We start from the raw sequence: 20,314 nt of genomic DNA on the forward strand, positions 1-20,314 counted from the left end.
TTCTTAATTAATAGCTGTTTTTTTGCTGGTTAAACCTGGAGTTTTTTGCTTGCCAGCCTCCAGATTTACGTTCCATTCCTGGAGGAGCCAGAACATAGATTCCTGAAGTGAGATCCTCGAGGAGCTGGATACATCAGCTATCCCTCTGCAGTGCGTGGGTGATGCAGGCCCTGGGCCTTCATTTCCTGTCTGACAGGAGATGGTAATGAAAAGACATCCTTTCCTTAATCCCTTTTTTGTAACCTTTTAGCAGATGGGATCTGTCTTCCCACTCTGCTCTGGATCCCATGTCTCACTGCTATTTATTGTTCCAGATCGACTGTGCAGAGCTGGGCTCTGCTTGTGTTCCACGTTCATCTGCACAAAATGCAGCTGTTGCCTTTGTCATTTAGGAGAGCTCAGGGTGTTCCCCTGTCCCATTTGGACACCACCAGCTTGCCAAATGGGGCATCTACTTGCAAAGTGCTAATTCTGCTCCCATTTCTAGGGAGAAAACCTAATTCCAGTCAGATAAGGGGAGAGCAGAATTTTGCAACCGCGTTCAATTCCCGTCAGTGTGAGGATTCCCGTTTCCCTTTCTGGAAAAGCAAACACTGGATAACAACACCACCCAGTCGTTCCTGGGGGCACCCAGAGCTGCTGTGAGCTGCGTGGCTGTGCCTGCGCTATTGCATATGAGCAGCAGAGCTCTGCCCACAGCTTTTTAATGCGAGTGACATCAAAGGCAAAGCCCTGCCTGCTGCCGGGGGGGACCCACAATGCAGCTGGAGGCAGCCGTGGAGCAGCTCCAGGCCCGCTGGCATCACCGCTCTGCAGCCAGACACCCTCCTTTGTCAGCCCTGGGGGGCCAGCCCTGCATGGGGACACGGGGACGGGCCTGGCTTTAGGGCTTTAGTCCTGCCTGCTGTCCCCTGGGCTGGCTGGAGGAGGGGGTGACACCTGGGGGCTCAGGTGGGCAGCCGGGGGAGATGAGCTCGCAGGATGAGCAGTTCCCAGCAGCAGCAGCAGCCCCCGAGGCAGCGGGCGCCGATGAGGGCATGACCTGGTGGTACAGGTGGCTCTGCAGGATTGCCGGGGTCATCGGGGGCATGTGTGAGTATCCCCTCCCCTCTGCCTGCCCCTCCTGCACGCCAGAGCTCCTGTCGGGGCCCTGCCGCCTTTGTGGGGTGACGCTGGCTGTGCCGTGAAGGGTTTTTGGGGTGATGGGTTGGTGCCAGCTCTGGGTGCTGGTTTGCTGTGTTTGGGGCAGAAGGGAGAGGTGGTGTGCTCGGAGCAGGGTGGGTTCAGCTGCCCACGAGGGATGTGCTCTGTGCTCACCGAGCCTGCTGACCTTTGGGACCCAACAGCGGGGACGTCACGGGGCAATCTGCACATCCCCGAGGTTCTTTTTGGGTATGGCACTCCCTGGCAGTGATGGGAGCAGCAGCTGAGCCCTGGTGCCTGGCAGGCAAATTAGATGGTTCACAGGGGTCAGGTCAGGCCTGCAAGAGTGGCCACAGGGTTTGGTTTATCCTGTTTGATTTTGGGGTGTTTATATGTTCCTACAACTTGTTTTTTTCCCTCCATCCTGACTGTCAGAGCATGTTTCCCATTGCTCCCATTGCTGATTGCAGAAGGCCTGCCCGTGGGTTTTACTGAAGGTGAAGAATGGTTTTGGTTTGTGCTGTGTGCTTGTAAGGGGTTTGGTAGGACACAGAGAACGGAGCTGCAGACGCAGAGTGAGTTGGCTGAGCTCAGAATTACCTGCTGCCGAAAAAAATTTTCCCAGGGAAAGAGTCTCAGCAACTTTGCCAGAAATCAGCCTGTCCTGGAGTGCTGTTTTGCTACATTCTGTGGGGAGATTAATAGCTCTTAAAAGCAGGAGGGACTGTTATGACCGCTTAGTCTGATCTCCTGCAGAGCACAGGATGGAGAATTTCTTCTGCTTCAGGTCCACGACTTCATGTTAAACAAGAAGGTTTCTCAGCCAGTGCAATCAGCCCCGATTCATTCCATCAGCTGGAGCTTTGTGTCTGATCACCCTCTCCCCCTGCCTGCCCCTTTTGCCTCGGGGCTGGGCTGCACAACCCCTCGATGTTTTTGGAGCTGACATTTGCACCCTGTGGTATCACTGGGCAGGCTCCTGAAAACCCTTTTTGGCCGGGCTGGTAAAACATGTGCTGCTCTCCCCGTTCCATGTGCTAGGTGCTGAAATTCTGGAGGTGTGACTGGATTTGGTGGGACTGCTCTGAACAGCCCGGCCTCGCCGTGCCCTGCCGGAGGCCCCCGCGCTCCTGGCCCGGCCAGCAGCCAGGAGAACCAGCTGGGAAGTGTCTGTGGAGCAGGTCCCAGGTGGGGGTTCAGAGGAGCAGCTTCTTTCCCACGGGCTGTGGCTGTAGCAGGAGCCTCCTCGCTTTTCCTGCAGTTTTATCCCATGTAGAGCTCGGGGTGAAGAGCTGGTGGGTTGTGCTGGTGGCACTGCCAGCCTCGTGCTACAGCAGCTCCTGAGTGGCTTGAAAGTGCAAATTTCTTCTTTTTCCCTCTCTGTGTTTGTCTTTCAAAGCAGCTGAATTATACTTGGATTATTTTCCCAACCTTTTGTTCACGGCTCTGCGACCTCGTGGCTTGTTTTTACAGGAAAGATGAGAGTTTTATGTCTTTGGGTGAGTCTGGGAGAAGCTTTTGGAAGAAGAGCCAGGTCCTTAACAGGGTTTGCCAAAGATCTGGGGAGTGACAGCTGGCTCTGGAGCCTTGACTGTCTCTTTATCAGGCAGAGAATGAGGCACAAACTCTCCTTATGAACAGGGAAAAGGGAGATTGTGAAAAAAACAACCAATGCCCTGTGCCACCAACATTCCTCTTCGAAATGCTGCTTGTTCAGCATCACTTTGTTGAAGGTGGATGGTTTGGAGAAGAGGTGATGAATAAACCAGCAAGGCTGGAGTTTGCTGCTGTGAAAGAACAGAACTAATTCATAAGGATTGTGAGCGACTGGATTGTAATGCTGCTACAGGGCTGGAATATTTCTTACAGAAGGAAAAATTCCCTTAGAAAGAAAGAGAAACTTAATTAGTGGAGGTGAGACCAGCAGACAACATCTGCCACATGCAAACACCTGCAGCCACAGCTTGCTTCAGCCAGAACAATCCAAGGGCTGGAGCAAGAACCAGACAGACAAGGTTCAGGATCCCTTTCTGGCTCCTGCACACGCTGGCTTGGTGACCTTGGCCAAGTCCCTTCTCTCCTTGTGTTCCTGTTTGTAATGGGATGAGGAGAGTCTGTGGCTTTTGTAAAACACTCTAGGAGCAAAAATAGGCTTGTGTTGAGGACAGTGACCAGCTGCTGGAAATGAATAGAGCCTTTGTAGGGAAGGGTGTCCTTCCCCCCTCATTTTAGCTCCCAGTTATTTGTGCTTCCTCAGGGATTTGAGATGGGACAGCAGTTAAACAAATGGCAGAACTGTTTGTCTCCCATAGTTTACGTGCCACAGAGCATTATCTGTGTTTCAACCCTGTTGTGAGGCCTCTGTTCAAAAAGAAAATATTTTAAAAAGAAATCTGTGGCTGGGCAGGGGTGGGATCAGCTCCTGCCCTGGTGGGACAAGGATGTACCAGGCTGTGTGGGACAAGCAGCTCTGCAAAGGAGACCCAAGGTCACTGAGTCGTTCTGTGGCTGTTGGCAGCAGCTCTGGGGGCAGTGCTCCTGTGATCCCAAACCTTTGACTCCTTTCCTGCTGCTCCTGCTGACGTGGGGCTTGCTCAGCTCTGCTTCCTGGGTCATGAGTCCTCTGGCAACCAGGCTGGTTGCTGAGCCAGGACTGCTGCAGGGTTGTTTTAGAGTGTTTGGGGACAAAACCAAACCAGAAACCTGGCAAAACAACCCCTGGTTGGTTTGATTAGGGGAAAAAAATCTTGCTTGGAAAAGAACATTGTGCTTCCCTTGGTTTGTTGTGTGGTGGAGACCTGCTGGGAGCTGCCTGTAGCTCTGTGCTCTGCTATGCTGCTCAGCAAGGCAGGGCTCTGCCCCAGCCCTGGCTATGTTTTGGGGATAGCTGAGAGGTTTTGCTGCTCTGCTAATTATAAAGTGCCAGAAAGTCACTCAGGTTTATTGTCAGGGATGTCATTTCCTGGGGGACAACAAGTGCCACGAGCCTGGGGTGCTTCCCCCGAGCTCCTCTTCCATCAGCATCCAAGGTGGATTGGTGGTCAGAGGGAATTGGAAGCCCCTGGTTTGGGCCCTGCTCTCCATGCTGCCACAGCTCCCAGGAATCCTGCTTGCCATTGCTCCTCTCCAGCTGTTTGCACCTGTGACCATGAACAGATCATCCCACCCCCATGCCTCAGTTTCCCCTGCAGTGTGGGATGCTGACACCAGAACCTGTGGGATGGGGCGGTGAGAAGTGCCCTTGGAGCATGGATATTAGCACATCCTCTGGAATATCCCCTCTGCTAGCTGATCTTGCTCTTGCAGGACTCTCTAAAAAAATGTTGGGTCCTGTGGATTTAGTTCTAGGGAGTGTTAAAAAACAACAGTTTTTGGTATTTCCTAAGACCAGGAGGTCATTTGCTCATGGGATGACCTTCAATCTGTCCTGTCATTGCCTGTAACTCTGCTTCCCAGCCTGGTAAACAGCTATTTTTAAAGGAACTCTGAGGATTCAGCAGTGACTGCTTAAAAGAAACCTTGCAAGCATGTGCCAGGCTTTTGAAGGTGAGGGCTGCTCACAGCAGCTCTGCTCAGGGATGCCCTCAGCAGACACCCAAAATCCTCAATCCAGGGCTGGTCTCATCCTCAGAGAGGGACTCTGCAGCTCTCCATCATCCCCAAGACAGCCTTTAAAGGCTGTAGAATCCATTTTAGCTGGAGTTTTGCAGTGTGATGTTGTTTGCTGAGTGTGTCTCCTCAGGTTCGAGTTCCTGGTGCCAGCTCTGGCCCTGGCAGAGGGAAGGAGCCATATCAGGTGCCAGGAACACTCTGCAAGTTTAATGAGGCAGCAGGGAGGTGGATGCAGCTCAGCTTGGTCACTGCTGCCTGGTTCCTCTCCCTGAGTTACAGAGCCAGGAGCACTGGGGTTATTTTGGGCTTTATTCACTTCCTTTGGTATTAGTAGAGACCCAAACTCAACTCTTTTCTGCCCATCTCTGGTGAAGCTGCACAGCACCAGCAGTGAGTCAGAGGCTGGGTTCACCTCTGCTGTATTTATTATTTTCCTGAGTGCAAGTCATGTTTCTGCTGAACTTGCCCTGTGCTGCTCAGAGGTGGAACCTGCTGGCACTGCTTATCTACCTTGGCACATAAAATCCAGGTGCACATCCTGGACTCCATGTGGAAGAAAATGTTGTTCTACACAAGGGAAATAATTGTTGGAACAGCACTCAGGGCAAAAGGATACCAGAGGAGGGCTGTTCCCTGAATTCCAGGCTCCTTTTGGGCCTCCAGATCTTTCCACCCATCATCCTGTGCTGCCCTGAGTGCTGTTCCAACAATCTTTCTTTCCTCTTTCTTTCCAGCCTGTGCCTTTGCTGGTCTCTGGAACTGTGTCACCATCAACCCCCTGAACATTGCAGCCGGCGTGTGGATGATGTGAGCAGGGTTTCTTTGCATTTTCCTGCTGGGAGGGAGGTATTGTTAACCCCAGCCCACGGAGGGGGGCAAAGCTTGGACAGCGGATGGGAGTGAAACATCCATCAGGCTCTGGGAGCTGCCAGATCTTGCTCCATCAGGCAGGTTGAGATGTTAGGTTTATTCTGGTTATATTTTTAGGTAAATACTGAGATACCCTTGTCCAAAATACGTCTGGGGCAGCATGGCTTGGAAATTTGGTAATTATCGAGAAGTGGGGGGAGCAGAGCAGGGCTTAGCCTCACCATTCCCTCCACTGCACAGAGCATGGAATGCCTGCTCTCTGTGGGCATTGCTGACCCCACTCTGCTGACTAAAAGCAGGATGAAATTAACTCTGGTTTGCTCTCTCTGGAGGCTCAACGCCTTCGTCCTGTTCCTGTGCGAGGCCCCTTTCTGCTGCCAGTTCATCGAGTTCGCCAACGCCGTGGCCGCCAGGGCCGACCGGCTGCGGGCCTGGCAGAAAGCAGCTTTCTACTGCGGGTGAGGATGCTCCTGGGGCTGATGGTGGGCACATCCCGGGCAAAGAACACCCCTGCATCCCCTGGCCCTGCTCTGAGGCTGCCCTGCCTTCCAGGATGGCCGTGTTCCCCATCCTGCTCAGCCTGATGCTCACCATGCTCCTGGGGGCTGATGGTGTCAGTGCTCAGGGACACACAGAATCACAAAATATCATTATCTGCAGGTGCTTTTATTGACAGCTCTGGGAATCAGCAGTACAGACCCAAATCTGACTCCCACATGGCTTTTGAGCTGAATGTATTTATATTCTAACCTTATATAATTTACATATTAATTATTAAACTTATATTGTTCTATTGTATACATTGACATGAGTTTCTCGTGATCTTTCTTAGGCCCCTGACCACAGTTTCTCATGATTATCCTTACGATTAAACAGTAATCATATTTAATTCCTAAACAATCATCACATCTAACAATTATATCATTTATCATGCACTAGCTACACAGGTGCAGTTCTAGAAAGTTACAAGGCCTACATGTACCCAGGGTATTTTTATTTTTTTCAGGGCCTACTAAGCTTAATTTTCCTTTTAACCCTAAATCCCCATGATTTAAAAACCCTTTTACTATCAATGGTGGGTGCATCCTGGGGAAAGAACATCCCTGCATCCCCTGGCCCTGCTCTGAGGGCTGCCCTGCCTTCCAGGATGGCCGTGTTCCCTGTCGTGCTCAGCCTGACGCTCACCACGCTCCTGGGCAACGCCATCGCCTTCGCCACCGGGGTGCTCTACGGTCTGTCGGCCCTTGGAAAGAAGTAAGAGAGGTCCAGCTGCTCGTGGAGGGCAGGGGAAGGGGAGATGGAGCTCCAGCCCTTGCCTCATCTGCCTCCCTAAGGCTCTGCTTCCTCTTGCCCAAACCATGCTGAGGTGTGAAGGCGGCCAGAGAAAACCTCCCTCACCTCAGAGCCCTGGCACGGAAGGTCCTGGGGGCTGCTGAAGCTCTGAATTTTGGGAGTTCTGAGGGTCCCGCTCTTCTTTCTGCAGCTGTTGGGTGGATGGGGCAGAGAGCAGCTTTGGGGGGTGGAGAGGGCCAGCAAGTGTGGTTTGAGCTCTGGAATCCCTTGGCATGGAGAGGCAGGCCCAGCTGGGACAGTCCCTGCCATGCCCACGCTGTCCCTTCTCTCCACAGGGGAGATGCCATCTCCTACGCCCGCATCCACCAGCAGCAGAAGCAGATGGATGAGGAGAAGCTGACGGGCAGCCTGGAGGGACAGGCTCTCTGAAGGACACCAGCTCGGGGTAGCATCTCCTGGACACTGAGATGGTGACGATGTGGAAGTCCATTCTGCCCTTCCCTCTGTCCTCTCCACTCCCTGCTGCACCACGATTTCCCTGGACACTGCAGCAACTGGAAATCTCAGGGGCTGGGCAGGCTGTGTCCTCTCCTCACACCAGCAGCCAGCTCAGCACGTCGCTCCTTCTCTCCTCAGCCCTCATCCCAAAGAGTGCTCCTGTTTTTTAATCTTTTCTTTTTGCTCTGCAGAGGTGCTGGCTCTCTGAGTGCTGCTTTCCCACCCTTTTTTTTTTGTTTTTATGGACTGCCCTCTGGATGGGCGAGGAGGGACAGAGGACCTGCCAGTGCAGGTTCCACGTGTTTAAGAGCACTCCTGGCATGGCCCTTCCCAGGTACAACACCCAACCCAGGGTTTGCAGAACTCCCTGCTGCTCAAGCTTGGTCTTCTTCCACTATTTTAATTATGGGACCAAGCACTGGAGGCATCACTGCATGGGAAAGGATTTCCAGCAAAAACCCATCTAAAGATAAAATCCATTTCTGCAGGGGAGCTGCCAGAGCTGCTGGGCCTGCAAAGCACAGTCCCTGCTTCCTCTGGATACAGCTGCAGGCAGTGACTGCCAGTTACTTGAATTATGAGAATTAATTACTTTGTCTTAATAAGGGCACTTTTCTTAAGCTTCACTCTTTTACTGGGGCATAAGGGAAACAATATTTGCTGTACCACAGCTGAAAAGGATGTTGTTTCTTGAGCCAAGTGGGATTTTTTGCTGGTGTGGGAGTCACTGATGTGACTCTGCTCCTGGGACTCTGCTCCTGCATCCCTCTGTGAAGGGACCTGCTCTGCTTGCCTGGTGCAGCCTTTGTCTTTGGGATTGTGGTTTTTTGCATCAATCCTGAGCTGGTTTTGTATGGGAAGGTGGCACATCTTCCCTGTGCAAACAGACAGGAGGCTGCACCATTTCAGAGTGGACAGCTGGGATATTTTACTTTGCTATCCCAGGCTCTTTCTGTGGTTTTCACATTGTATTTTCTGTTTGCTTTGTACCAAGCAGTACAAAACTGCTCACTAAGTCCAGACCCCCCTCTTCTCATCCCAGTTTCTCCTGGGGATTTTAATTTATTTGATTTTTATACGGTTGCTTTTTGTTTTGATTAGGAAAAAGTGGAATAATTTATTTCTAGTTATTTAAGTACTTTGATGGGACTCATTTTCTCTGGATATAGGAGAAGGGAGTACTCTGTTTCCTGTCCTTCACAGGGCTGCCTCATTTCACCAGGGGTCTCTGAGAACAGGGAGAGCCCTGGCTGCTGCAAAATCCAGTCTCAGCCTTCAGAGTATTTCTCAGATTCTTAAAAAAACCTGTGCTATCCTTTGACCCCTTTGTCTTATTCTAGGCCACAAGCTTGACAAACTGTGTTTTCCCCTCTTCTGGGAGAGAAAAGAGAGGAAAACTGGGCTATAAGTGCTGGATTGGGACAGCCAACAGCACTCTGTGTCCCTGTTTGTACCCTCGGGTACAGAGGGGTTGTGCTGTGCTCTGAGAAATGCTGCTGGAGGCCGGTGCTGTCTGTCAGAGGGGTCTATCCATGCTGGAAACTCTCCTTAGACCCTGCTCTTCCTCAAGCTGCCAGCTCCTGTGAGCTGCTGCTTCTTCCCTGGAGCTCAGGAGCTGTGAGGATTCCCACCAGTCAGGATTCTCATCAGTCAGGATTTCCAAAGCCCCTGCCTCTGCATGTGGGCACCTTTTTTATGCAAAGCCCCTTTCCCCCCACCTTTGAACTGGGACTGCTCCAACACCCCTTGTCTGGGATGCAGAGCAGGCACCACCAGCCTGGATTTTTTCCATAAATACAGCTTTTTTCCCTCAGATCTGTGCTGGTTTGGAGCCCCCAGCCCTTGGCTGATCCCTGGTGCTGGATGCAATGCAGGGGCCACAGCCTCCTGCTGCCTGCAGGGATGGATGCTGCAGGAGCAATGTGGGAATAACCTCTGGGTGCTGGTGCTGCCTCAGGAATGGGCAGGAGCTTTGATTTCAGGGGGGTGTGGGGAGTTCTGTAGTGTTTAGTAGAGGAATGTTGCAGACTGACGCATGTCAGTGTCTCTGGTAGTGACAGCTTTGCTCCGTGAGTAGTTCTGCAGTAGCTTTAGTGTCAGGAGGCCAAATGCAAAGCAGAGCTCAAGGGCTGAGCCTTGCAGGGTGAGACCCTCATCTGCCACTCCTCCTGCTGTGGTGGTCCCTGGGGCTGGGGCAGGTGGGCTCTGCTCCCCTGGCACCGAGGCAGAAGTCCCAGCAGTGCTGTCACAGCGTTTTGGGGCTGAGGCAAGGGAGAAATCTGCATTAATCTGCCACCAGGAGCGGGTGGCAAAGCTCAGCCCCGAGCTGGAAATGGGCCTCAGGGACTCTCCTGAAAGAGCTGAGCTGCAGCCTTTGGCCACAGGGCTTGAAATGTCTGTGCCTGTCACCCCTGGAGGTGTCTCAGATCCGTGCTCCAAGGGTGGTGACTCCTGTCTGGAGTGGGAACCCTTGGGAATTTTGGCTGTCTGGAACCAAGCCAGGCACTGCCAGCATTGCAGACAGGCTTGGTGACAGCACCTGTGGCTTGTAGGAGCTGTAGTGACACTCAGTGGATGGTCTCACCTCCATGTGGGCCCGTTTGGTGGAGACAGGAAGGAGCTTTAGAGTAGAGTAGCATCACAGTAGTTAAATGCCAGTGCATGGTGGATGTTAGTTGTGTTTAGAGGCACCCTCGGGGTGCTCAGAGCTGTGCAAGGACAAATGAAGTTCAAACCCTGCTCTGGAGGTTTCACAGGCTCAACCCAAGCCCTGCTGAGGGCATGCAGGCCAGATGGCTGATCCACAGGGTCTGTGTGGGGCAGGGTGTGCTCCCCAGGCCTTGGAAAGGAGCTGCTGGGGGGGCTCAGGGAGGGCTGACACGCTGAGGACAGTGAGCTGGTGGCACTGAGGCTGTCACACACTGGTCACCAGGGCAGCATTTCTGCACCGTGCCACTCTTCCATGCCTCTGCCACTCGTGGGTGGCAGCTCCATGTCCCCTGGGGCTGCCCACGGGGCGTGAAGAGCAGGGCAGAGCTCGCTGCTCTGGGCAGGAGCTGCTTCTGTAACACCCATTGATTCTCTGTGTGTGCAGTGAATAAAAACACCATTCTACCTCTGGAAGAGCCACTGTGATTTCTCACACTCCAAAGGTTGTAGCAAGAGCCCTGGGACTCGCTGTGCTGAAGGAAGGAGGTCACCCAGAAAATGCTTCTCCAGTGAAGTTCTCTCAGGAGCTGAAGAGTCCAACCTCGTTTCCTAGTGGGGCATTTCCTCCTTAGGCTGAGCCCTGGGAAGCTCAATTCATCTCTGTCATTTTTTCCTCAGGAAAAAACATCCACTGTCTTCAGGGAAGGGTTTCACTGAAGTGAAGATATCAAGACCTGGTCCATAGCCATGTGAGAAAGAGAATGCTCGAGCACAGGGCTGCCAGAAATCCTGATCTTCAGAAAGTCAGTGGAAACCAGAGGCTCTTGAGACCTCTTGTAGTCAGGCCATGCTTAGAAAAAGTTGTGTTCCAGCCAGGGCTGAACATCTTTCTGGAAAAGGGTCTCAGCAGCAGAGGGTAGGTTTAATACTGAATGTTTTCTGTGTTTTTTATTTTGGCCCACCACTCTCCCTCTGTCCTAGGCTGTTTTAAATTAATGCTGTGATAAAGCACATCTTCTCTTAGGTGATTTCTCATCTCCTGCTGCAGGAGATCAGAATGGCAGCTGGCACATCTGGAGGGCTGGCTCAGACATGCTGTTTTACCCCTGCTTCCTCAGGACAGCAGGCTGAATGTCCCAGGAATAGCCCCTGGGCTGCCAAGTGCATTTCAGGAGCTTGGACAAATGCTTGGGCGCATCATGTCCCAGCTCAGCCTTTGTGCTTCTGCCCTTTTGGGAGGAGCCAGGTTGGACTGAGCAAGGCCCTTTGTTCCTCACAGCCATAACCACCTCCTGCAGCCGTGTTTTACCTCGGGTTAGCTCTAAAAAATAATTATGAAAGGTTCTTAATCTTGCAGGACACACAGGAAAGGGGTGAGACTGATTTGCTACTAACTATGCAGTTGAAATCTCAAAGTGATAGAGGTGGAGACACATCCACCTCCCTCTTTGTGGGTCAAACCCCGGGGTGGGAAGGACCCACCCCAGCACAAAGTGTTGTCAGTACTCACTGTGTCTTTCCCACAGGGAATCACTTGCACTACAGCTGGATGTTTGTCTGTTCCATTCTTTTGTCCTGGGTTTTCCTTGTGAACTGTATTTGGTCTTATTCATTAGGCTTCTAGTGTAATGTGTGTTTTTAGAGCAATAAAACGTGGCAGCTTTTTATACAAAAGATCTGGCTCTGCCTCTTTCACGGTCCTTGAGTGCCTGGGACTCCTCTGGGGAGCTGCAGGCTGCTGTGGTCCCCTTACCACAGTCCTGCTCTGCCTCTCCCATCCCTCCCTTCACTGCAATTGAGGCAATGTCTTGCAGTTGGAGGCCAAACTGTTTTATTCTTGCAGCTCCACGATGAGCTTTTGCCAGAACAGCTCCAGCTGTAAACTCAGCCCCAGCCAAGCCCTCAGGCTTCTGAGCAAAGGGTGACCACGGCCTCCTGTCCACACTTGTTCTCCAGGACACCTTTATCTCCAGCCTGGCCCTGCTGGTGACCTGCTCCCATCCCAGGGGTTGACAGGTAGTGTTGTGTGACAGGAGGAGAAGGTAAAGTTCCAGCTGGCAACTTCTACAGCCAGAGCAAGATGCTCATCGCTGCCCCTTCCTCTCCCACAGGGAGCTCCAGCCTCCACTTCCAGCAGCACAAGTTTGCTTTGCCCTCAGCCTGGGCAAGGGCAGCTCCTACCTCAGGAATGACCTCCGGCCAGTCCTGAAAAAGGCCTCGATCTGCTCCAGGGACCTGCCTTTGGTTTCAGGGACACAGCAGCCTGTGAATAAGATGTTCCCAGCACTGATGACAGCGAAGAACAGGAAGGGCACCTCGAGGCCGAAGGCGTTCTGGAAAGTGGGGCAGAAAGCAGCTGTGAGCTGGTGCAGAGAGGGGCTGAGGAGGGGCTGCTGGACAGCCCTGGGCTGTACCCACCACGACTGGGAGGAAGAACTGGGTCAGGGTGAAGGCTGTCAGCCAGCTCACGACCACACAGAGGCCCGAGGCGACCCCACGGGCTTTGAGAGGGAGGATCTCCGACATCAGCAGCCAAGTGATGGGGCCCCAGCCCATGGCATAACCTGCAGGGGAGGAGGGCAGGGGGCCAGGCTTTGGAGGTCACTGAGGAGTGCAGAAGAGCCCTGAGCAATCATTATCCCTCCCATTCGTGTCATTCCTCAAAGTGACTTCAGATGCCACCTTTCTTGCTCTCCCAGGGACATCTGCCTTCCTTCCACCTCCAAACTCCATCTCCTTGCTCCACATCACCCTGCCTTGGATGAGAAACACCCTCCCCTGGCTGGTGGCCAGTCCTGTGCTCTCTGCACCTACCCATGATGAAGAACATGGTTGCCAGGAGAGGGATGAGGGTGATGTAGTTTGTTGGCTCAGCAGGGAGGGTGGCAGAGCCCACCAGGCTGCTGTTGGCCACGGTGCCGTTGTGAGAAGCTGGCACAAAGTGGATGTAGAGCCCCATGGTCAGGTTGGAGACCAACATGACACCAGCTGTGGAGAGAGGCAGCAGCACAGTGAGAATGATGGGTGGGTGATCCTCTCCATGCCAAGCTCCTGGGAATGCCCCTGCTGAGGAGCTGAACCACCACCAAGGGAAAGAGACCTCCCTGCCTCCCTTCCTGAGCCCTGTAGGGCTGAAGTTTCCACTCCTGCACTTGCAGAGCTCCTGAAAATCCTTCAAGAAGAGCTTCCCTTGGCAAGACAGCGGGAGGAGTGGAGAGAGCCATACCTGATACAAACAGGAGAATCTTCCTCCCGGCTTTGTCCATGGACACAGCAGCGATGGCCACCGCGGACAGACGCACCAGGCCAACCAGAGCTGCATCGTACTCTGCTTTCTGCCAAAAAACAGTGGGGAAGCTGAGCTGGGGGAAGGGCCAGGTGCCTACAGCTGCTGATGACTTGGCCAAGGCTGTTGTCCCAGTAGGAGACAGGAGATGATGAGCCTGAACTCAGAGGAGGAGCAGGGACACAGTGGGGCCAGTCCTGCTCCCCATCCTCCCTCAGCCTTTTGCAGGGCAGGGCCTTTAAAAAAGGGTTTTATGTCTGTAGGGAAGTGGGAGCATTGGGCAACCCTCACAGAAGGCCCAGGGCTCACCAGGATGACAGATGTTCTCTTGAATATTGGCTGCAGGTACACGAGGATGCAGGTGACCCCCGAGAGCTGCTGCAGGAACCTCATTCCCCCCGAAATCAGGATGGGCTTGTAAAGGAAGGGGTCCTTGAGCTCAGCACAGGAAACCCGACGGCTCTGGAGGGGACAAAGGCAGAAACACCAAGTGAGGACACCTCTAGGAACCAGAAGGTGGCTCAGGAGTTGCCCAGGGGATGGATTTTGCACTTTTCATGTTACATTTCTCTGTGCCGAGCTTCCTCACCTGCTTCCTCAGGCTGTCCTTGATCTGTTCATACTCCCGGCCATAATCTGTGTCCTCACCCCGCAGCCAGCACAGGGAGCCCAGGGCCTCCTCCTCCTTGTCCTGGGAGAGCAGGAACCGGGGCGAGTTGGGCATGAAGCAGAGCAGGAGGACCATGGCAAGCACCGGCACCTCCCCAGCCACGGCCAGCCAGCGCCAGTCCAGGACCAGCCCTGCCAGAGAAGCACAGTTAGGGGAGAAACACTCAGGAATGAGTGTCCTGGCCTTGCCTCCACCTGGGCACCCCAATGATTTCATTTAATAAACCCATCAGGAAAAGTAGTAATAATAAAAAAAATATATTTTTAATATATTCTCTCTTATTACAGCAGCATTTCCAGCAGTATGATATGGGGAAATTGCAGCAAATCAAGATCCTGCTGCAGCCAGGGCATGTGCTGCTGTGTGATGCACAGGGATATATTTGTGTGCTGCCTTTGGGCCCTGGCAAAACCTCATCAGGACCTGGGTCTGCAGGAACAGCAATGGCCACAGGTCCCTGCGGGCTGTGGATTCATCCCTTAGGGCACACACAGCAGGGCAAGGGGCAGGAATGACCCTGTCCAGCCCCTCCTGTCCAGCACAGCTGTGGGTATGAGGGGAACAAGCCCTCACCTGCTGAGAAGGTTGATTATTTTAAGCTCCCCCTCCCCACAGCGTTGCCCTGGACACTGTGACACCACAGAGATACTTGCCCAGAGCGTACAGGACGAGGGAGCCCAGCACTGCCATGATCTGGGGACAGGCCCCCAGCATCCCCCTGACCCCCGGGTGGGAGATCTCCGAGATGTAAACCTGGACAGGGACAAGGCACACCTCACAGAGCTGCAACATCCCCCTGTCACCCGCTGCTCCTGCCCTCTGTCACCTCGCACTCGTGCCCTGTGACCTGAGGAAACCCAAATTGTTGGGGAATTGCCCTCTTGGGGTGGGGAGCTGATGGGTCCAGCTGCATCTGGCGGGAGGGGAGGACAGCCTGGGTGGCAGCAGCACTTCCCTCCTGTGAGGAGTGCTCCTTACTGGGAAGGGCTGCCCTGCTGTTACTCAACTCCTGCCTTCCCCTCTGTGTGAAACACGGGGTGTTTGGGAGGAAATAACTGCTGGGAGGAGCGGGGGCTGAGGACCTGCCTTGTCTTTCCTGCAGGCAAGGAAGTCCAGCACCAACAGCGGGCACACCCTGCCCAGCCCTGGTGCTGACCTGCTGCATCCTCCCCATCCTGCTCACCCGGACACAGCCCTGGGGATCTGCTGATGCCTCCGAAAAGCAGCGAGGTGCCCCAGGATTGTGAACCAGCATCATCCCCCAGCTCATCCATGGCACCACAGCACCTCCTGCCCTTCCATCCCCAGCCCACCCCCAGCCCTGCTGCCCTGCATCCCCCTGGCATTACCGGGATGGAGGCGGAGGTGACCCCGCCGGCGTAGCCCGTCAGCAGCCGGCCCAGCAGCAGCATCCAGAGGCCCTGGGCCCCGGCCAGCAGCGCGTACCCCAGCGCCGAGGGCAGGGCCGAGAACATGATGCTCAGCTTGCGGCCCAGGCAGTCGTTGAGCAGCATGGTGCTGAGCCCGCCCGCCGCTGCTCCCAGCGTGAACACCGACTGTGGGCACGCAGAGAGAGGGGCTGTGGGAGCCTGGCATCCCCCTGGGCATATCCCAGATCCTGACCCCAAACCAGAGCACTGTGTGAGCCTGGCATCCCCCGGGCACATCCCAGCTCCTGACCCCAAACCAGATCATTGTGTGAGCCTGGCATCCCCCCGGGCACATCCCGGATCCTGACTCCAAACCAGAGCACTGTGTGAGCCTGGCATCCCCTGGGCACATCCCGGATCCTGACCCCAAACCAGAGCACTGTGTGAGCCTGGCATCCCCCAGGCACTCCCCAGCTCCTAACCCCAGACCAGAGCACTGTGTGAGCCTGGCACCCCCCGGCTCTGCCCCCATCCTGCCCCCAGGTTCTTAACTCAAACCAGAGCACTGTGTGAGCCTGGCATCCCCCGGGCACCCCCTGGCTCCTGACCCCAGACCAGATCACTGTGTGAGCCTGGCATCCCCCAGCTCTGCCCCCATCCTGTCCCCCAACTCTTTACGCTGAACCAGAGCACTGTGTGAGCCTGGCACTGCCCTCTCTGCCCCCACCCTGGCACGATAACCCCGCTCCTTACCCCGAACCAGGACGCTGTGTGCTGGTCCAGCCTCAGTGCGGGGCTGGGATGAGCCTCCAGGACAGGGATGACGGGGGAGGGATAAACCAGGGCGAAGCCGAAGCTGAAGTTGCCCAGGACAGCAGCAAACACAGCCAGGTAGAGGCGCTTGTTGTGGAGGCTCCTGAGGGAGACACGGAGAGACACGGGCGTGTTGAGTGCCAGCAGAAACCTCAACCTGCTGCCCCAGCCTTTGCCGAGGCTCTGGTGGCACCCACAGGGAAATTTCCTGGGGAATTGCTCTGCACTGGTGGGGTTTCTCTGTGCTACTGCTTCTCTCCGTGCCAGGCAGTTTGCAGGGAGTTCAACAAAGCAAGAAAAGCAGAAGATGGAGCTGGGTGGCACCACAGACCCCACAGCAGCTGGTTCATCCCAGCAGAGCAGGGAAAAGGTTCTTTCAAAGCCCCCGTGGCCCCTAGCAGGACCTCTTTCCCCCATAAGAGTCACACAAACCCACCAGGCTTCCAAGTGGGCTCCTCCAGGCGCCTTGGGCAGGGTGAGATCCCGTCTCAGAGCAGCTCAGGAGTAGCAGGAGTATGGAACAGCTCTTCCTCCAGCTTCCCCCAGCCCTCTGCCCTCGGGATGGGGGGCAGAGCCCAACCTCTGCCCACCCTCCTGCTGCTCACCTCAGGTACTCCTTGTCGAGCCTCCTGGCAGCGCTCTCAGGGAAGGTGCGGTACGAGGAGCTGGTTTTCCTCACCAGGGGCTCGCGGTCCCTGTGCTCCATGGCTGTGCAGATGCTGGGGCTGCCCGGGAAGGGGAAGAAGAGGCAGCTGAAAGTGAAAGATTAGGCGTTGCCTAATCAGAGAAATCTGTGCCTGCTGGGTTTACACCCGGCTGCCCCTCAGCAGGAAACTGGGGGGGCCGGAAAACCAGCAGGAGGAGAGCCAGGGGGTGACTGTGACAGTGACAGAGGTGTCCTGCAGTCTTCACCCTGCCAAAAGCCCCACCAAACCCTCCCCCTGCAGGGACACGTGCAGGGATGGTCCTCCCAGAGCTGTGCTCACCAGCAGAATCATCCCTTTGCTAAGGCCATGTCTCTCCCATTGAGGAACTGGTACCAGTCAGACCGGCCCAGTGCTGCCTCTGTTTGAAAGGGAAAATTCCATCTGTGGGAGCCCCCAGAGCCACCCTGGGAAAGGGTTTCCAGCGTAGAGCAGAGGTGGGGAAGAGGCAGGAGAGGAAAGCAGAGGGAGGTGAGCATGGAGAGGGCACAAGGAGCAGGGGATGGGGATGAAGGGCAGTGATGAGGATGGAAATGGGAGAGCAGCACCTCTGCCACACACAATGGGTGGGCCCCAGGCTGCCCATGGCTGCATTTTCCCCCTCACCCTGCTCCCCACAACCCCTCAGGGCTCTGTGGGCAGTGTTGTGCTGGGATATCTGCAGGTCCAAACTCATGCTGTAGGAAAGGGCTTAGTCTATATCTTGCTAGCTCTGAACCAGAGCCACTTGGAGTTAATTATCAAAAGCTCTATTTCCCCAAAGTACCGCAGTGCTCCTCGTGTTTCCATCATTCCCCTTGGCCCCTGGTGCTTTTTGGAACACGTGGATGGGTTTCCATCATTCCCCTTGGCCCCTGGTGCTTTTTGGAACACGTGGATGGTTTCTGTACCCCCAGGTCTGCGTGAGGGCTGCAGTGACACCTCAGGAGCTGCTGTGTCTCCCCTCTGTGCAAGCTGGTTCTCCTTCTGCAACCACCAAGAGCTGCCTTCACTGTCTGAGCCTGCAGGGGATTTACAGCTGACTCAGCCACTCGGGGCTCTGATTTCCCCCGCAGGAAGAAAGGTCAGGGATTGCTGGGACAGAGGGGTGGGCAGGACAGCTCACCCAAAAAAATTTCAGCTCTGTGTTGGTCTGAGCAGGGAGGTCACAACAGACCTGGAGCTGGTTCCTGTGACCACAGCTCCCCTTCCATCAGCAGGCACCATCAGTTTCCTCCCTTGCTTGCACTTTGCTCCATGAATTTGGGCTGGCTTCCCACTACATGATTTTACAGCATCCATCCCCGAAACACAGAGGGTTCTCCAGTTTCTGTGCAGATTTGTCAACCGCTTCAAGCAGGAAATTACTTTGTGTCTTGAAAACCCTCCAAGCACCTGTAACTCCGGGAAGCTCGGGGGAGCTGCTGTCTGTGCTGCTCTTGGCTCGGGGCTGAGCCCATGGGCTGCTCTGTCCCTGAGTGTCCCCTGAGGGAAGGGGTCCCTCGGGTGTGGTGGGACAGGTCCTTGCACCACATCCTCGCTCTGCCCTTTGCTGTTTTTTTTTTTTTCCCTAAAAGTGCATTTTTGGTAAGGAATAAATGATCCACCATCATGCTCCATATATCCCTGACCTGCTCTGGGTCCCTCCAAAACAGACAAGGGGTGGGTGAGGTGAGGGTGGCAGGGTTGTCTCTGGTGGGCTGTGCTTGCCCAGCCTCACATGGCAGTGGCTCCTGCACGTCTGCAGCAAACAGCAGCTCCAGGGTGAACTGGGGAGGGCTGAAGTGCCCACTTTGGGAAAGCAGAGCAACCCCTGGCTGATTAAAGGGCAATCTGGTTTTGTTGAGAGCTGTTGGCTGCCTGGGCTGAGTGATGCATTGCTCCAGCTCCCCAGAACCTTCCTCCCCCCACAACAGCTGGGAGATAGATCACGAACATATGCAAAAAAATAACCAGCATCAAAGCCACTTGGCAACTCAACTAACCCAATTCATAAATTGATTTCTATCCCTCTTGTAAGGGAGAAATCAGTCACTCCTCAGGGCTATCCATCTCTATCGCTCATCTGGCCACATCCTTTCATAAATCTTGCTGTGAGTCTGAGCTGGTGAGTGCTGGATGAGGATGGAAGGACGCCCAGTGTCTGTGCTGGGCTGGGGCAGCCCCAGGGCTGGTTTGCCCTGGGCTGGGGCAGGGATGGTTCTCTCTGCATCCCCCACATCCTGAGGCTGGAGCAGAGCTGGGGTTTTGCAGCGTGGTGCTGCTTAGTGGGTGATTTTGGGGAGAGTGGTCCCTGTTGAGGAGCCATCAGGGTGGTGCAGAGGTGCAAGGATGAAATATTTCCTTGCCAAGCAGCGTGTGCTGGGTTGGCAGAGCCATGCAGGAGGCGGCTGCTGGCTGCTGGGCACACAGGGGGTGAAGGTGGGTGCTTGCTGGGGTCTGGCCTGGTGCTGGATACACCCCTGGGAGGTGCAACTGGGGGACTCCCAGCTCAGGAAGCAGCTCCAGCTGCTCCTCCCACAGCTTTCCAAAACCCCATGCCTTTGGAAAAGAATGCCTGCACCCCCAGCTCCCTGTGGGCATCAGCACCTGGAGCCCAGGTTAGCTTTCCCAACCAGGCAGACAGAGCTCAGCTCTTCCCTGGCTGAATCCCTCAGCCCACTCCCCCCAGAGGAGAAAATCACCACCTCTCAGGCTGCCATCTGTTTGTTTTGTCGGACTCTGAACTTGCTGAAACGTCTTTCGATGGATGAAGGAACGCAGAGTAGAAGAGCAGAGCCTGGCAGGCTGCATGGTGAGTGGAAAATAGTTTTTTTGGGGCTTTCTGGAGTTTGAAGGCCTGATGATGGATGTGCATGAGAGGGATGGGAATGGCTTTGTGAGTATCCAAACACAGAGCAGAGGAATAACTCTGCCTGATAGACTGAGAAATGTGTGTGGGACAGGATCCTCCCCGCTCCAGCACGGAGCTGAATGATGGAGTGCTGCAGGTTTTGGGAAGGGAGGCTGGCATGGGCTGCATGTATTGGAAAAAAGCTGCAACTGGCTTTGAAATCCTATTAAATCTTTGCTGTGAATGCTTTGGAAAAATCTGCATCTTGCCTCGGAATGAGGCTGGCGGAGCTTGCAGTGATCGGAGAGGGACTTGCTGTGGTTCTGACCTGCTGGGCAGGGCTGGTGCTCCCTGTGCCTCCTGGCTTCCCTTTCCCTGCCTTCCCACTCTGCTCCCAGTGTCCAGACCTACTGACAAAAGTGATGGGTTTATGTGGAAATTTTGTGGGGATAAATATTTGCCTGTCAGCAGGGCAGGGTCCGAGTGTGATTTCTCATGTGCCATTTGGAAATGACATTTCCAAACAAAATTAGAACTTCCCATTGGGGTTATCTGGGGTTTTTTTTGTTGTTTATAAGTTGGAAAATGGTTGAA

At 54.5% G+C, this 20,314-nt stretch overlaps 2 protein-coding genes across 3 annotated transcripts; one reads left to right on the plus strand and one right to left on the minus strand.

Moving 5' to 3' along the window:
• Positions 1–78: 78 nt before the first annotated feature.
• Positions 79–11,739, plus strand: CACFD1 (calcium channel flower domain containing 1). Of its 2 annotated transcripts, XM_002196024.6 has the most exons (5): positions 79–1,092; positions 5,490–5,562; positions 5,958–6,083; positions 6,772–6,879; positions 7,254–11,739. In XM_002196024.6, exons 1-5 carry the CDS (start codon positions 969–971, stop codon positions 7,345–7,347), a joined length of 525 nt encoding a protein of 174 aa, XP_002196060.5. In that variant the 5' UTR covers positions 79–968; the 3' UTR covers positions 7,348–11,739. The 2 variants fall into 2 exon arrangements, with proteins under 2 accessions (XP_002196060.5, XP_032607284.3); XM_032751393.3 differs by lacking the exons at positions 6,772–6,879; positions 7,254–11,739 and adding an exon at positions 6,178–6,759.
• A 140-nt stretch (positions 11,740–11,879) lies between these two features.
• Positions 11,880–17,185, minus strand: SLC2A6 (solute carrier family 2 member 6). Its single transcript, XM_004174351.5, has 10 exons — positions 16,810–17,185; positions 16,145–16,307; positions 15,371–15,577; positions 14,675–14,774; positions 13,941–14,152; positions 13,661–13,813; positions 13,292–13,400; positions 12,880–13,053; positions 12,484–12,629; positions 11,880–12,398 (listed from the first exon to the last, which is right to left on the minus strand). The coding sequence occupies exons 1-10, from the start codon at positions 16,908–16,910 to the stop codon at positions 12,243–12,245; spliced, it is 1,521 nt and encodes a 506-aa protein (XP_004174399.5). The 5' UTR covers positions 16,911–17,185; the 3' UTR covers positions 11,880–12,242.
• Between the last annotated feature and the right edge of the window lie 3,129 nt (positions 17,186–20,314).

Source organism: Taeniopygia guttata, chromosome 17 (genome assembly GCF_048771995.1).
Source record: "Taeniopygia guttata chromosome 17, bTaeGut7.mat, whole genome shotgun sequence".
NCBI lineage: Eukaryota > Metazoa > Chordata > Aves > Passeriformes > Estrildidae > Taeniopygia > Taeniopygia guttata.